The 17,870-nt window shown below is 34.3% G+C and overlaps 1 protein-coding gene across 1 annotated transcript; it reads right to left on the bottom strand.

Moving 5' to 3' along the window:
- Positions 1 to 1,201: 1,201 nt before the first annotated feature.
- On the bottom strand, positions 1,202 to 2,290 carry LOC149214013 (putative WRKY transcription factor 15). The gene is made up of 2 exons (XM_089390836.1): positions 2,123 to 2,290; positions 1,202 to 2,014 (listed from the first exon to the last, which is right to left on the bottom strand). The coding sequence occupies exons 1-2, from the start codon at positions 2,149 to 2,151 to the stop codon at positions 1,837 to 1,839; spliced, it is 207 nt and encodes a 68-aa protein (XP_089246962.1). The 5' UTR covers positions 2,152 to 2,290; the 3' UTR covers positions 1,202 to 1,836.
- Between the last annotated feature and the right edge of the window lie 15,580 nt (positions 2,291 to 17,870).

Genomic DNA, 17,870 nt, shown 5'->3' with positions numbered 1-17,870 from the left:
TATTTTCCCCATCAAAAATTTCCCAACAATTACGAGAATTACATATTGTCTGGCAAAACTGTACCGGGAACATAACCGAAAAATCATGACTATTTGAAGTCGCCATGAGACGTGATCTCCTCAGAAACAGTACGAGGAGGAAAACAGATCTATGAACAGATATTGGAAGTGTATGAGATCTTTATACAAAGCCAAAATAAATATCATCCCTGTTTGAGTTTAAACACCATCTGCAAAAGAGAAGACTCGCTTTGCAGAGGACACTGTGAGAAGCCCAGTGGCCAAGCAAATTAAGAAACAGGGAGAGAGAAAAAACTAATACAGTTATGTTTCTGGGAGGGAAAAATCCTCCATGTGATAAGCGGTATTACCCAGATGAATATCCATATACCATTTACCCGGTTGTACTAATAGTTTTTTTTGACAAATTGTTTGTTTGTACATTTTGAGATCTGTCCACATGTTAAATAAAATAATCATTTTTCGTTTTCCAGAAAAACCCAATTCTATTCATCCATTTGGTTAATAGTTGATTTTTTATGGAGAGTTTCCCTAGGTCATGGTTAATAATGATTTTAGAAACTCCATAAATGTGAAGAGCCAGTATGTTTAGGAAAGTACTGAAAAATAGGAGACCCTAGAGAGCTATTGCTTTAGCTTTGTTGTTTGTGTCTTCCCCTCCATTCCAGTGAATGCTGAAGTTCTGATGATCATTTATAGAGATGAAAATAGCCTAGACAGATGTCCCATTCTGTGCTGCGCCATCAAAAAAAAGCCATAGGGAATTCCATCAGAAAAATGTTATGTCCCCTGAATCTATTTTTATTCTGTTTGATTTGAGGCGTAGAAGAGTTATAAAGAGAGATGATCTTGTAAGATATAAGCTTAAAATCCTCCTGTTTGTTCTGAAACAGGGTTTTGTTTCTCCACTTCCACATTGTCCATATGGCAATTTTTGGGATGGATCTCCAAGAAATTTTCTGGACACCCTAAAGAAATCTAATATCTCGATTGAATCGCTCGCAGAAATTAAATTTAAAGGTTTTAGATATGTTATAAATTTCAACTTTATTGAAAGGTTTTAGATATGTTATAAATTTCAACTTCTCTGTAACTTCCCACTAAATTTTCGAAAATATTATTGAGTTTTAATATTACACCTAAATGTAGAACCAACAGGCTATAAATATAACAGGGTTTTACTATTTTGACTAGCATGAGCATGACTTCAATTCTTAACAACGTGTCCGAATCTCGAATTCTGAGTCTATTTATCCAGACCATCAAATTGGTCGATATCTAACCGATTCTCTTTAAAAACGAAAACGAGAACAACTATAAGTGCTTCGGCTTTCTTTCCTTTTTTCAAAAGAGGGATTAACTTTTAAAAAATCGAACAGTGATGCATTGATCTGAACATCACATAGAAAACCAATTAAAAGACAAACTGTTGGAGGCAAGGGCCAGGCGCTGTAATAAATTTGACCACCGCAAGCAGATAGCTTGATATAATGAATGCTAATATTCTTCGATCATTGCAAATTTAGCCTCGCTTTTCTTTGGCTTTGAACATTAATGATACAGTGCAAAGAATCTGTAGAAAATATAAATCGTTCAGAAACTCCAGACTTATCGATCTTGATGGATTGAAGCTCGAGGAGGATTTCAATTAGGACGATTACGAAAAACAAATGGCTCCGTGGAGATCTGGATGCAGAAACTTTCACAAGGTCCTTTTAAGACTAATTTTTTTTCCACTTGAAGAAATTTCTTCTAAAGCAATTTTAAGGGCGTACATAGTATTGATCATGAAAAGTACCTGATTTTACCTAACTATTAAGCCACATCCTCTGGACTATATTGAACAGCTAATTTCAGGGCCTGTGTTTCAGATACAGAAAGAGAATGGTTGTGTTTACCATCGTAGTATACAATAAATACGTTTCGATCGTCTAGGGCTCGTTCTATGTGCTTTCTTGCAGGACAACTCACTGTTCTGCACCTGTAATAGCTTCTGCAAGATCGAAGCAATAAAATATCAGTTAATCAAGAGGCCAATTAAAGCGGAAAGAGTATCAGTATAGACAACCAAAAAAACCTAAAGAATGTAACAGCAGTATACATTGGATATGGATGGCCTAATATGGTCATCTGCGTCAATTTTACCCAAGAGAATTCATCCGATGGAATGCCCGCCAAATTCGCACTGGCAGCAGGTACTCTGATAATTCTTTTCACTCCCGAGGCCCTGTATAGGCAATCCGAAACGAAGTGAAACAATGTGACATGATCAATAAGACTCTCACCATATTTATTTACATAACAATCATGATATATTGATATACTCCGACTGATATAGGTGCCATCAGCCAGACTTTAAAACCAACCTGAAAAACATAAAGAAAAAAAAAAATTTCCAAGTCTCAGAAATTCTTGCAAGGCAGAGAAATTATACTCTCGCTCATTCCAAATTAATATATAGTAATAAAAAAATGTTAAATGAATATAGCTAATTTTGATTAAAAGATATTAATAACTTTACTATAATTATATTTTATTCTTACTCTCCATCATAAATAAAATATTTTAATCTCTATATTAAACAATAAAATAAAATAATTAAATCTTTATTTTATATAACAATTTTATATAGTATTTTAAAGAGACGACCTTTTAAAAATATTTTAATATATTACTTAATAACTAATGTATTTCAATATCAAACTATATATATAAAAAAATTGTGAACATAATAACATATTTTAATATGGAAAGAGAAATAGTAATTGAATGTAAAAAATAAGGAGATTGTAATTCATTTAATTTTTAATATAAAGTTAGTTTGGAAAAGTAATAATATACCATTTTAAATATTATTAATGTATATTTCAAAATATATTAATGACAATGAAGACATTTTAATAGGATAATGTGATTCATAGGCAAATCGTTTCAATGCCTATGTCAAGTAAAATATTTAAATGTCAACTACATAGAGTATATATTATATATGGTGAAAAATACAAAACTATTTATTTTATATAAAACAATTCTAGTGTCACTATTCTACATTTCAGCCTTTTTATAATATATTTTTCAGTTAATTTTATCGGAACTGCAAGTTTAACCTATGTAGTCCACATAATGGAAGTGCGAAAGCCCATTTTCAAGGCATTGAATCTATTTATGTATTAAAAAAAAAAAAATTTGAATCTATATATACATTCAAAAATGCAATTTAAATAAGTGTAGTAAGACAATTTAGTACCTACCACTCAAGTTAGAAATTTATGCTTTGGAAAAATTTGGATAAAAGGTTATAACCTACATTGACCAATGCTAAATTAATAGTGTTCAATAGGAAAATTGAATCCTATAGTCTTGCTTTGGTAGGAACTAATAAATTGAGATGTGAAGTGGATAAATTAATTGTTTTCTTAGGCACAAGGGCTTGCATAAATTTTGTTGGGTATTAACCACTAGTAAGTCTACACATTTACAATTTTACTCATTTATTCCTACATAAGTGCTAAGGAAAACATAAATAATGGTGGGAAGTAACTCTTGGAAGTATAATTATTTACATCTTATTTCTATCCATTGTTTATGTAAAAGCCTGCACAAATTATGGTGGGAGGTAAGTGATAGTAAGTATGAATTATTTTCAAGGATTTCACTGGATGACTCTCATAGTTAAGAATAAAAATCACTACCCAAATATTTAAAAATGGTACATGAATCCTGCAATCATATCCATAAATTGAGGCATAAAATATGGATGATTCTCATATTTAAAAATAAAAATCACTACCCAAATATTTAAAAATCATACACGAATCTTGCAATCATATCCATAAATTGAGGCATAAAATATGTAACGTAGTTATCCACATAGTGTTTATCCACATAGTGTTATATTACGCGAAGGCTATAATAAGGCCTTCAAGTTATGGTTCAATCAAATGTTTGAAAGCTTTTAAATTATAATCCAATCAAATGTTCGAAAGTTAATTTCTTCAATAATATTGAAAAGTAAATATTTATTTTTCAAATTTAAGCATTATAAATTGCATTGGTCAATGTTAAACTAATAGTGGTCAACAGAGAAATCGATTTGCCAGATTCCTGCCTTGGCTATGACTAATAATGAAAAATTATACATGATGTGTGTGTGTGTAACTAGTATAGATCCATCTTAAACAGGATGTATAAGTGTTGAGAAGGATCAAATCTTGGTAGATCTATACTTTGATAGATCTATAGTTGAGATGGATCTATACTGGTTTACATCACAATCATGATATCTTAGATTTTATATAGTGCTATCATGATATGATAAACTCTATGTAACATTATCCATCAAACATCATATGTTGGAAACTTATATAGTGACATCCATCACACATCAAAATTAATATGAAATAGCATATTTAGAAACAACAAAATTTAGAAGTCCCTGAAATTCTTTTTAATCATATTTTGAAATTCTTTAAAACGAACACCAAAAATCATTATAAAAGAAGTTATTCCTAAATATGAAACATACTACAACTAATATTGACTAGTACATTCAATGTTTGGTGAATAATGTCTATGTCAAAATTGACGTTGCACATTCAAAATTGAACGCATCTCTAGATGGATAAAGGATTTGAAGGATCCCTAACTCTCTGAAAAGGAACTATACCAAAATGAATAATGGTGTTGCAACGTACTTTCATTTTCAAGAGAAGTGCAACATGCACATGTAGTGTTACACTGTCCCGAGTGATTATCATACTTTCCATGGATACAAATTGAATGCACCTCCCAATAGATAGAGGACTTGAAGGACCCCGAGCTATGTTGAAAGAAACTATTACCAAAATAAATAATGGTCTTACAATGTACTTGTGTTTTGAAGAGTAGTGGCAATCATACCTTCCATGGATACAAATTGAATGCACCTCCCAATAGATAGAGGACTGGAAGGGTCCCAAGCTCTGTTCAAAGAAAATATTACCAAAATAAATAATGGTCTTACAATGTACTTGTGTTTTGAAGAGTAGTGGCAATTCCTCTTGTAGTGTTATTTTTTCTTGAAGGATTATCAAGTTTTGTTATTCAGATTTTGTATACAAAACCCATTCACAAGAATAATCACAAAGAAAATATCATAGAATTAATGTGGTCAAATCTTGATGATTTGTAAAGGAAACCTCCTTGGGCAAAGAAAATAGGATTTTATTCATTAGAAGAATTATTACATTCACGCTTTACATAGCCACAAAGCCTCATCAACGCTCTAAATGATAAAAAATGAACTAGCATTGTTACCACAACTTGATATATTTTGGTTTGTGAAACTGAACAACCGCAACAACATTTACATTGGTAAAAAGTATCTTTTACTTTTTCCCTTACAATAATGTTGTCACATTTTAAGAATCTCCTCCTTGACAATAATTTTCCTACTACCTTACCAATAACCAAGAGAAGCGATACATCATTTCAGCTTCTCTATCAACACTTGTTTTGTAAATATGTTTGCATAATTTTCTCGATTGTGAACCTCTCTAAGATATACTCCACCTTCATCTATAACATGTCTGAAAAATGGTACTTCATATCAAAATGTTTGGTATTGCTATAGTAAACTAGATTTGTAGTCTAATGTTGTGCACTTTGACTATCATAGAATGCAATTATGTTATTCCACACTCTCCCAACTTCAACTAGAAGCCCCTTCAACCAAATCGCCTCTTTGCAAGCATGTTAGACAAAAACGTATTTTTCCAATGTGATGGATAAAGCCATTTTTCTTGAAGCTTTGACATCCAACTAATGGATCCTCTCGCAAGAGTAAATACATATACTGAAGTAGACCCCCTCTTGTCCAAATCACTAGCAAAGTCTAAGTCAGCATATCAACATACGTAATATTTATGACCATTAAAGTGATAAAATAATTGTTGGTGCCTCTAAGATATGAAAGCACCAATTTCAAAACAACTTAATGTTCCTTTCCCATATTTTCTATGAAACAATTGACAAAACTCATTGCACAAGAAATATTAGGTCTAGTATAAACCACCACATACATCATGCTTCCTATTGCATTTGCATACGGTACATGGGACATATACTCATTTTCTTCTTCATTACTAGGACATAGGCTGAAATAAAGCTTCAAATGGGAAGCAAAAGGAATACTAACCAGTGTCACATTGTTATTCAGAACTTTTCAAGTACTATTTCTAGATTCTTCTGTTGTGAAAACCTCAACTTACCATTATTCTTGTTTTTGTGTATTTCAATGCCCAAGATTTGTTTTGCAACTCATAGATCCTTCATATCAAATGTCATAGCCATCTAAGTCTTCAACTTGTTGATTTATTTCATGCTTTTACTTACAAAAAGGATATCAACATACAACAACAAGATAATGAATATTCCATTCAGATTTTTAAAGTACACACAATGGTCATACTCACTTCTAGTCAATTTTGGCTCATCATGAAGGCATCAAACTTCTAGTAACATTGTCTATGCAATTGCTTCAAGCTATACAATGATTTCTTGAGGTTGAAAACTAACTTTTTTGTGATGTTTCACAAAACCTTTTGGTTGTTCCATATAAATCTCTTCATCCAAATCTCCGTTTAAGAATTTTGTTTTAACATCTAATTGTTCTAACTCTAAATCAAGAAAATCAATTAGTGCCAACACAATGCAAACAAAAACAAGTTTAACAACTAGTGAAAAAAATTGATGAAAAGATATCCCTTCCATCTATGAGTAACCTTTTGCAACCAATCTGGCCTTATACCTTTCAATATTAACATCAAATCTTATTTTCAATTGGAAGACCGATTTGCATCCAACAACCATCTTGTAACAACCTCGGGTTAAAGATTCATGTAATAAAGGATAATAAAGGCAAAAAGAATAAGACCAAGGTCATGGGATGTGTATTCCAAGTTGAATGGCAAATGAATTAGAAAAGGAACAGAGGCATTAATTGGCATTTAATTACGAAAATAAAAGAAAATAGTAGAAAAAGAAGGTGAAGAGACACAAATTTGCATGAGAAGGAAAATAGAGGAAAAATGAAGGAAAATGAAGAAATAGGTGCTATCCTTTTGAAAGTTTTGGTTTGGATTTATTGTTAGCTCCCTCTCTCTCTCATACACTCTTACACACTTAGAGCATTCTTGGAGCAATTTGGCAATCATTTAGATTGGGAAAAGGAAGCAAGCAAGTGAAAGAACGGAAATAACAAGCAAAGGAAAAGAAAAGGAATGTTGGATCAACAACTTGAGAAAGAGGATTTTGCAAGTAACATGTTCCATGTGTGATTTTCTAGCTAATTTGTGAATGCATGGTACATGCATTTGTGTATTTGGTTCATTTGTTGTCATTGGCATGGATTTTTCCCAGTTTGGTAGTGGTTTCAACCTTATCTTTCCATTTCCTGGATAGCCATGGTGTGATGGGATTCATTATTGGTTCAGCTTTAAATTTCTGAAATGTTATAGATCCGGATGAGGTGGCCTCAGAAAAATCCCCAAGGGTTGGGGGTGGAGATGGTTTTCTCCGTGAAGCCCTCGACAAGTGGGTGGAGACAGGAAAATTCCTCAAGGGAGGGTGAAGGAATTTTGAGGCAGCTAAGCTTGGTTTAACTTTGTGATCTTGGGATCGGTTTAAGTGAGATCACAGTAGCATGAGGGTGGAGGTGGTTTAACCTCTGGAGATCCTGGTTGTTTATGTCTTGATTTATCCCATGAGATCCCACATTCATGCTTGGAATATGGCATGATGATATTTGGCTGAAATAATGATTTGGTTTAGCCCATTCTATGGTTAGGTGGTACGTGGAAGTCCCTAACTTGGTTGGCTTAAGCATATGTTAATACAAATTATTTTCCTTATTATGATTTATGAGCATATATGTTGGTTATTCAGTGATATTATGACATATTTTTCATGGTTTCTATTATGGTTATAAGTATGGTTCTATTTTGTGTTCTAGCTATGCTTTTGTTCATGAATTCATAAGTATCTAAATGGTTGATGAATGTATGGGATAACAAGTGTTATTGCAGCTATTATGAGAGGGAATTAGACATTCTTGATGATGCTCACATGAACTTTAGACTTTCATGATCAGATATGCATTCATAACTTGTAGCTCCTAAGTTTTCCATATGTTTGACGAAATGATTGTACTATTTAGGTCAAGTTCATGTTCAAGTTTTAAATGATTAGCATTGTTAAAACCTCAGTAATGCTTCTAGAAACTTCCAAGCACTTATGGGCAAGGGTTTGGAGACTAGGCTAAAAAAGTGGCTCAAATCCCAGAACCATGGGCACAGAACTATAGTTTTTGGGTCATAACCATATGGAGCAAGGCTTATGAGGCGGTTGGAGGTTCACAACAATATGCAGGCAATGTCAAGGGTGTGGTTATAGGCCCAGGTCAGATAAAAAGAGTTCAAACTCAGGGATTGGTAACCGGGGGGATTGTTTATCTCATGGGTGGTCTGTAGCCCCTTAGGAAGGTCATAAAGGTTTTAGTTTACAAGCCCCACATCCTTAACTGGAACTTGGAGGTTGGGTCATGTCATAGTAATTATCAACTCATGTTTACCCTGGTAAGTATGTTAAAGTGGATAAATGTGGGGTGGGGTGGTTACATATTGGTATCAGAACTTGCAGGTTCAAACACTTGGGTAGATGAGATAACTTCTTCTTTTTATGCATGCATTTTAGTTAATGTAAGATCGTTATGCATGCATGTTGATCAATTCCTATCATGGTTATAGTTATTGTGCATGAGATTGTTGTATGCAGTTAGTGTTATAATGCATGATATATATATATATATATATATATATATATATATATATATATATATATATATATATATATATATATATATATATATATATATTAATCAATTCCTATCATGGTTATAGTTATTGTGCATGAGATCGTTGTATCAAAGTTAGTGTTATAATGCATGATATATATATATATATATATATATATATATATAATATATATATATATATATATATATATATATATATATATATATATATATATATATATATATATATATATATATATATATATATATATATCATGTTAATCTGTCATGATTTGTGAAGATGTGATAGCCTCCCTTGAACGTCATTAAGGTATGATTTTGATTATGTTTCTATTTGGTTTATCTAACATGACATGTTTGCAGGATGAAGAAGATCAGACATTACAAGAAAAATAGTGGATTACAGTTCACATGACTCTCCCTACATATCAATTGAGAAGCAAGGAGATTAGTATTCTCCTAACATAGCAGATACACTGAGGCATTTAAGAGTAGAGGTCAGATGTTCCAAGGTAGACAATGATAGGTTGATTGAGGAATAAGAAAGACTTGCAAGGGCTTAGGAAAAATAGGCATAGGATAATGCATATATTCTAGAGAGTCTTTCAGAATTGCAGAAAGAACGTAAAATGGGGATCATATTTGGAGATAAGCAAGAGCAGAAGACAAATGGGTCATATAGTAGTAGGTCTTAGTCATGAAACATGTTGGATAGAGAGGACATGGTGAGAGGCGGCAAATCATTGGACACACCTGATAGGAGGACTAGTATGTATGGGTTTTATTCTAGTTCTTCATCCAAGAGACATCAACATCATCACCGCCATCATCCTTATAGGAGGAGTGAGTATTTTCCATAGGAGTCCACGAAAGTTAAGACTCCTACATTTAATGGAGAAATGAAGAAATCAGAAGATGCAGAAGCATGGTTGTTTGGGATGAAGAAGTTCTTCTGATTGCATGAATATTGAGAGAACATGAAAGCCAAAATAGCCACCTTTAGTCTTAAAGGGAAAGAATACATATAATGGGAATATGTGAAGAATTTCAGGGGAATTTGAGAAGAGGAACTGATTTAGGATGAGTTCGATAGACCTCTCAAGAGTAAGTACCTATCTAGGAGGTACTATGACGATAGAGATAATGAGTTTTATGAATTGAAAAAGGGTTCTATGATAGGTGATGAGTACACTAGAAAATTTTGGAGTTGTTGAGGTATGTGACTTACCTCAAGGAAGAGAAAGAAAAGATTCAAAGATTCATCAATGGGTTTCCCGCAACATTTAGAGACTGGATTGAGTTTAATTAGCCTTGGTCACTAGAAGAAGTCATTAGGAAATTGAATGTTATGAGTAGTCGAAGCGCAAAGCTGAGCCTAATTGTGATTTTAAGGGGAATGAGAAAGCTAAATAAAGTGGCCACCAAAGCGGGGAAGACTTCAGGATGCAAGTGAAAAGGAGCATGTGGCTCCTTACAAGAATTTTAATGCAAAAGAGAAGAGACATGGACCTCATCTTGGAGAGAAACATAATAAAGGTAGTGGTAGATAACCGTTGTAGTGTTGAATTTATGCAAAGATCATCACAAAAGGAATTTTCCATTGTACCAAGGTGGAAGGCCTCAAATCTACACTGCTCAGGAGGCACAGACGGTGGGAGATGTTGGTCATCGTATTCCTTAGATCTATGCAACAATGGACAACAAGCAGGTTGATAATTAGACATCCATTATTGAGATGGAAGGTAAGCATTGTAATCAAGTTGTTTCTATTTTGATTGACCCTGGATCTAACTATAGTTATATTAGTCCTGACCTGGTGGATAAGTGTTTCTTGAGTAAAGAAGTGCATCTACAATCTTGGTTGGTTTAGTTGTCTATAGGTACCAAGAGAAGATTTCATTATTGGGTGAGATCTTCTGCATTTGAGGTGAATAGTATGCCTACATTAGCACATCTAAATGTGCTTCCTTTGGGTTCATAAAATATACTTTTAGGCATGGACTGGCTATTCATTCATATGACTAAAGTGGATTGTTATGACAAGGATATTGAGTGCCTAGATGATAATGGAGAAAAGATCATTTTGTAGGGAAAGAAGAAGCCTACATCAGTGAGGATGGTTACAGTTATGCCAAGTAAGCACGGTTGTGGGAAGGGGTGTGTATTGTTTGCAGCTCATGTTTCCAGTGATAAGGGGATGGGTGTTGAGGATGATGAAGTCCTGAAGAGATATCCTATTTTACAATAGTTCTAGGATGTGTTTCCCGTAGAGATTTCAGAGTTACTGCCTTATAGGGAAGTGAATTTCTCTATTGAGTTGGTATTAGGAGTGGCACTAACATCAAAGGCACCTTACAAGATGAACACTCAAGAGATGGTGGAATTGAAGTTGCATCTTAAGGAAATTATTGACAAGGGATACATAAGGCCAAGTGTATCGCCTTGGGGTGCACCAAAAGTATTTGTAAAGAAGAAGGATAGTACTTTCATATTGTGCATTGATTACAGGAAACTGAACAAGGTGACCATCAGGAACAAGTACCTTTTTTGAGGATTGATTATCTATTTGATCAGTTGAAGGGAGAAAAAGTGTTCTCGAAGATTTATTTGAGATCAGGATACCATCAAGTATACATTAAAGAAGAGGGCATCCACAAGACTGCATTTCATACTAGGTATGGGCATTATGAGTTTGTGGTGGTTATGTTTGGTCTTGCTAATGCTCCAACTATTTTCATGTGTTTGATAAACAATGTGTTGAATCTTTATTTGGAAAAGTTTGTGATAGTGTTCATTAATGATATATTGATATATTATAAGAATGAGGAAGAGCATGCAGAGCACCTGGTAACAATGTTTATATTGTTGAGAGAGCATCAATTGTATGCCAAGCTCAACAAGTGTAGTTTAAGCCAAACTGAAGTTCATTACTTGAGACATGTTGTTTCCAAGGAAGGCCTAGCAGTGGATCCAGACAAGAATAAAACTATCATGGAGTGGCCAACTCCTAGGAATCTAAATGAGGTCAGATCATTCATGGGATTAATAGGTTATTATAGGAGGTTAATTGGGAACTTATCATGGATTAAATATCTTATTACATCATTACAGAGAAAAGGATAGATTTTTTAATGGAGAGAGGAATGTGCAACCAATTTTGAGCAGTTGAAGAAGTTGCTTACAAATTCTCTCATCTTGAGGATTGCAGATCTAGATGAAGAATTTTTAGTTTGTACAAATTCTTACAAGAGAGGACTTTGTAGAGTCTTGATGTAGGAGGGACAGGGGGTATGTTATGAGTCAAGGAAACTGAATGAGCATGAGCCGAACTACGTGACTCATGATCTTGAGTTGGTAGCTATTATTCATGCGTCAAAGATTCAGAGGCATTATCTTCTTGGTAGGAAATTTATTTTGATGAGTGACCATAGTGGACTGAAGTATTTATTTAACCAACCTAATTTGAAATTTAGCCATGCTAGATGGTTGGCCACCCTTAGTGAATTTGACTTTGAAATCAAGTACATCAAAGGTAAGGCGAACATGGTTGCAAATGCTCCTAGCAGAAGAGTGCAGGTAAATCATATTGTAGTTGTCAGTTCTTATGGGACATATTTGGAAGCATGGATCTTGCAAGAAGGGCAACAGGATGATAGGTCCCAACATCTAAAGCACAATTTGTAGTAACAGGGTGAGAGGGATGAGGAGTATCATCTCATGGCAGATAGTTTGGTCAGATTTAAGAACAAGACCTATGTGTCAGATGACATTGAGTACTGAGTTGAAGAAGTTTATCTTGACGGAGTTTCATGTCAATACATATTCATGTCACCTAGGATACCAAAAGACATTAAGAATTGTTAAGAAGTTCTATCATTGGCTAAACTTGAAGAAGGAAGCTGTTGAGTTTCTTGCTAAATGTTTGGACGGTTCACAGGTGAAAGAAGAATGTAAGCACCCAGTTGGTTTGTTGCAACTTATTTCAATTTCAGAATGGAAATGGAATGTCATTTCCATGGACTTCATTACAGGTTTTTTGAGGATGTCGAAGCAGCATGATTCCATCATGGTTGTGGTTGATAGGCTGAGTAAGGTAGCTCACTTCATTACAGTGAGGTCTACAAGTTCACCTAGTGAGGTAGCTCGGATCTTCATCAAGGATATAGTGAGATTGCACAGTGTTTCTAAGAATATAATATTAGACAAAGATGCCAAGTTTGCTTCCAGGTTTTGGAAGGTGTTGTTTGTAGGCTTGGGGATAGAGTTGGATTTCAGTATAACTTATCATCCACAGATAGATGGGAAGACAAAGAAGGTCAACCAAATTCTAGAGGATATGTTGAGGATTTATGTTATGCATCAGTAGAGGAGGTGGTAGGAGTATCTTCCACTAATGGAGTTTGCATACAACAATGGATATCAAGAATACTTGGGGATGAGTGCATTTGAGGATCTCTATGGGCGAAGTTCTAACATTCCTATCAGCCGGAGTTATTCAGTGAACAGGGCGCTAATTGGACTAGATATGTTGGCAGAGATGGAACAGGAAACACAGGCTATTAAGAGGAATCTGAAGGCAGCATAGGACAACTAGAAGAGTTATGTATATCAACATAGTGCATTCAAGGAGTTTTAGGTTGGGAAGCATGTCTACTTTCACATCAAGCCCAAGAGGAGATCCTTGAGGATTGGATCATGTGCCAAGTTGGCACCTCAATATTATGATCCTTGAGAAGATTGGACCAATGGCCTATAGATTTGCACTGTCGTCGACAGTGAAAAACCATGATGTTTTCCATGTCTCATTTCTTAAGAGATATGTGAAGGATGTTAATCATGTGATTGATTGGTATTTATTGCAGGAGGAACTAGAGGGAGAGTTCCAGCTAGAGCCATAGTGCATTCTGCAACGTAAATAACTCATGCTCTGGAACTGAGCAATAGAGCAAGTTAAAATGCAGTGGAAGCACTTTGGACTCGATGAAGCTACATGGGAGATGGTTGATAAAAATCAGGCATTGTACCCTTCATTATTTACCAGTTGAGACAAATGCGTTTTGGTGTATATATATATATATATATATATATATATATATATATATATATATATATGGTTGTCATTGTAAATATCGCAATGAGTTGTGTTATAGAGCTCCAAAAAGTGGTATGTTTATTTGCTTTTCAGTAGGATGTCATTGTAAATATTGCATCAAGCTATGTTATAATGCTCCATGGGCAGTGTGTTTTGGTTTTTAGTGGTGTTTTTTGTCATAGCTATCATAGAACACCGAGGACGGTGTTCCCCCAAGGGGGAGGGATTTGTAACAACCCTAGGTTAACGTTTCATGTAATAAAGGATAATACATGCAAAAATAATAAGACCAAGGTCATGGGACATGTATTCTAAGTTGAATGTTGGGAAAGAACTATAGTGGGATCACTTGTATTTATTATGGCTAAGGAAAGTGGAAAAGGCATTGGAAAAGACAAAGAGGCATTAATTGACATTTAGTTATGAAAATAAATAAAATTAGGAGAAAAGGAAGGTGAAGAGACACAAATTTTTATGAGAAGAAAATTAGAGGAAAAATGAAGAAAATAGAGGCATCAATGATAAAAAGGTTTCAAAGAAGAAATTACTATCCTTTTGACAGTTTTGGTTTGGAGGTATTGTTCACACTCTCTCTCTCATACACTCTTACACACTTAGAGAATTCTTGGAGCACTTTGGCAATCATTTGGATTGGGAAAAGGCAATGAAGCAAGCGAAACAAGGAAAAGGACAAGCAAAGGAAGGTTGGATCAACAACTTCAACATGAGGATTTTGCAGGTAATAGGTTACATTTCCAAGCTAATTTGTGAATGCATGGTACATGCATTTGTGTATTTGGTTCATTTGTTTTCATTGGCATGGGTTTTTCCTGGTTTGATAGTGGTTTCAACCTTTCCTTGCCATTTCCTAGATAGCCATGGTGTGATGGGATTAGTTATTAGCTAAGCTTTAGATTGTCGAAAGGTTCCAGATCCAGGTGATGTGGTCTTAGGAAATTTTCCAAGGGTTAGGGGTGGAGATGGGTTTCTCTAGGAATCCCTCAACAGGTGGGTGGAGACAGGAAAATTCCTCAAGGGATGGTGAAGGAATTCTAAGGCATCCAAGCTTGGCTTGGTTTTGTGATCTCGATACCGGTTTAGGTGAGATCACGACAACTTGAGGGTGGAGGTAGTTTAAACTCCAGAGGCCTTGGTTGTTTATGTCTTGATTTATCCCATAATATCCCACATTCATGCTTGGAATATGGCATGAGGGTGATTGGATGAAAGAAAGATTTGGTTCAACCCATTCTATGGTTGAATGGTATGTGGAAGTCCCTGACTTGGTTGTCTTATGCATATGTTAATACAAGTTATTTTCCTTGTTATGATTTATGAACATATATGTTGGTTATTCAGTGATCTTATAGAATTTTTTTCATGGTTTCTATTCTGGTTATATGTTGGTTATAAGCATGGTTCTATGTTATGTTCTAGCTATGGATTTTGTTCATGAACTGATAACTATCTTAATGGTTGATGAACGCATGGGCTAACAAGCGTTATTTCAGCTATTATGAGAGGGAATTAGACAATCTTGATGATTCTCAAATGAAATTCAAACTCTCATGACCATATATGCATTCATAACTTGTAGCTCCCAAGTTTTCCATATGTTTGACGACATCTTTGTCATGGTTAGACATGACTAGGTCAAGTTCTTGTTCAATTTCTGAATGATTAGAATTGTTATCACCTTAGTTATGCTTCTAGAAATGTATATGATGTTCTAGGCAAGGGTTTGGCTACTAGCCTGAAAAAGTGGCTCAGATCTTGGAATCACATGCACATAAATACAGTTTTGGGGTCATAATCACATGGAGAAAGGCTTGTGAGTGTGATTGGAGGCTCACAACCACATGTAGGCAATTTCAAGGGTGTGATTATAGGTTCGCATCAAAGAAAAAGAGTTCCAGCTCAAGGATTGGTCACATAGGGTGGTTGTTTAGCTCCTGGGTGGTTTGTAGTCCTTGAGAAAGGTCAGAAAGGTTTCAGTTTGTAGGTCCCACTTCCTTAACTAGAAATTGGAGGTCGGGTCATGTCATAGTAACTCTCAGCTCATGTTTACCCTGAAAATAATTTTAAATTGGTTAAATGTGGGGTGGAGTGGTTAGAATTCCTATATTTTAGAAGTTCTACTAGGTCCGATGTATTGTTTTTCTTCAAGGAAACACTTTCCTCTTTCATCATTACTTTCCACTCTTCATTGTTGATATCATTTGTAGATTTTTATAACAAGAAGGTTCTCCAACATCAACAACCAAAGCAATAGATGAAACACATTTGATATAACATTTTGGAGCATTTCTCTCCCATGTAGGTCTTCTCGATATAGGTTTTAGAATTTTAACACTTTCCTCAATGTATTCAACATCTATAACTTCTTTATCTCAAGAATGTTCTTCTTGATTCCATGTATTTGTAGATGATTCAGTCTCAAACCAAATTTCTTGATTTGGTGTCAGTTCTTGTACCTATTCCTATTAATTTTTTGCATGACTTGACCTAAATAAGATAAGATTCATCAAATATCACATCTCTACTGATGATGATTTTGGGGGTAATAGGATCCTACAACTTATATCTTTTATCAACACCATCATAACCAATAAAGAGGTATTTCTTCAATTTAGCATCTAACTTAGAACATTGATTCTTAGGAATAAAAGCATATGCATCACAACTAAAAATCTTTAAATTCGAATAATCACATGGATGCCATGTCTATAGCTCTTTAGGAATTTTGTATTTTATTGCAATAGATGGTGATCAATTCACCAAATAACAAGCAATATTTATTTCTTCTAACAACTTTGTGTTTAACCAAATCCTATAGATGGTAACCAAACTCACCACATGGGGCCTTCACTAGGGGAATTATACCATACCACGTGAGTTCATATTGGGGGATATATATTGAGGAAAAAAATCAAATAATATATTGAGCATATAATATGGGGTAAAGGGTTTTTATATGTTGTATATAAAAAAAAAAGAGCTCAAAGTTAACGAAAAAATATAAAGGGGTATAAAAAATGTTAATGTAAAAATGGATACCTACAATATCTAGTAAAAATAGAGGTTTTTTTAATTGAGAAGGTGTATTGGGTTCGTATTTGTAGGGAATTAAATATAGTGATTTTTAGAGGTATTTTCTAATATGTAATCAAATTAAGGATATTATTTAATATGCCACAAACACATGTGTTATATCATAGGTTCATTGAATTAAGCCCTCATGACTCACCATCTGCATATCCCAAAAAAATACATTTCATGGATTTATCATCTAAGTTGGTTATATGCTATTTGATAATATGCACAAATGCTTCACATCCAAAAAATTTCAAGTGAGAATAGTTTACCTTCATACTAGTCCAAACTCATTTAATAATGCCAGCATTGAAGGCTATACTAGGTGATTGAGTGATAAGGTAGTAAGATGTCATTATTGCCCCTACACAAAAATGTTTTTTCAATCCATAATTTCTCATGCTTCTCACCTTATCCATGATAGCGCAATTAATCCTTTCCGCTTTAACATTTTGTTGAGGAGTACCAAATCTAGTATTATCATTCTTTATGCCTAACCTATCACAATAATCCTTGAATACATTGGGGAAACACTCTCCACCATTATCTAATGTCAACCACTTGAATAGTTTGTTGCTCTCTCTTTCAACAACAACATGAAATTTATGAAATATCTCAAACCTATCACCTTTGCTTTTCATGAAGTAGGCCCTCACCTTCATGGATGCATCATTTATGAATGTGCAAAGTATGAATCTCCTCCTAAAGACTTAACATTGATTGGCCCAAACACACGTGAGTGTGCCAATTCTAATATATTTGTTTTCCTTTCATGGCCACCTCTCATAAATGAAACTCCTTGTTTCCTACCAT

Source organism: Pinus tabuliformis, chromosome 1_1 (genome assembly GCF_031772625.1).
Source record: "Pinus tabuliformis cultivar Carrire ecotype Pingquan chromosome 1_1, CPIR1, whole genome shotgun sequence".
NCBI lineage: Eukaryota > Viridiplantae > Streptophyta > Pinopsida > Pinales > Pinaceae > Pinus > Pinus tabuliformis.
Note: the sequence above shows the minus strand (reverse complement) of the source record. Positions and strands in the feature narration are given on the sequence as shown.

What these genes read in the sequence shown, in the direction of transcription:
- LOC149214013 (XM_089390836.1), bottom strand. Translation starts at nt 2,151, where the DNA reads ATGACCATATTAGGCCATCCATATCCAAT. An exon ending in TTAGGCCATCCATATCCAAT is followed by an intron (nt 2,015 to 2,122) that starts GTATACTGCTGT and finishes TCGATCTTGCAG; the next exon opens with AAGCTATTACAGGTGCAGAA.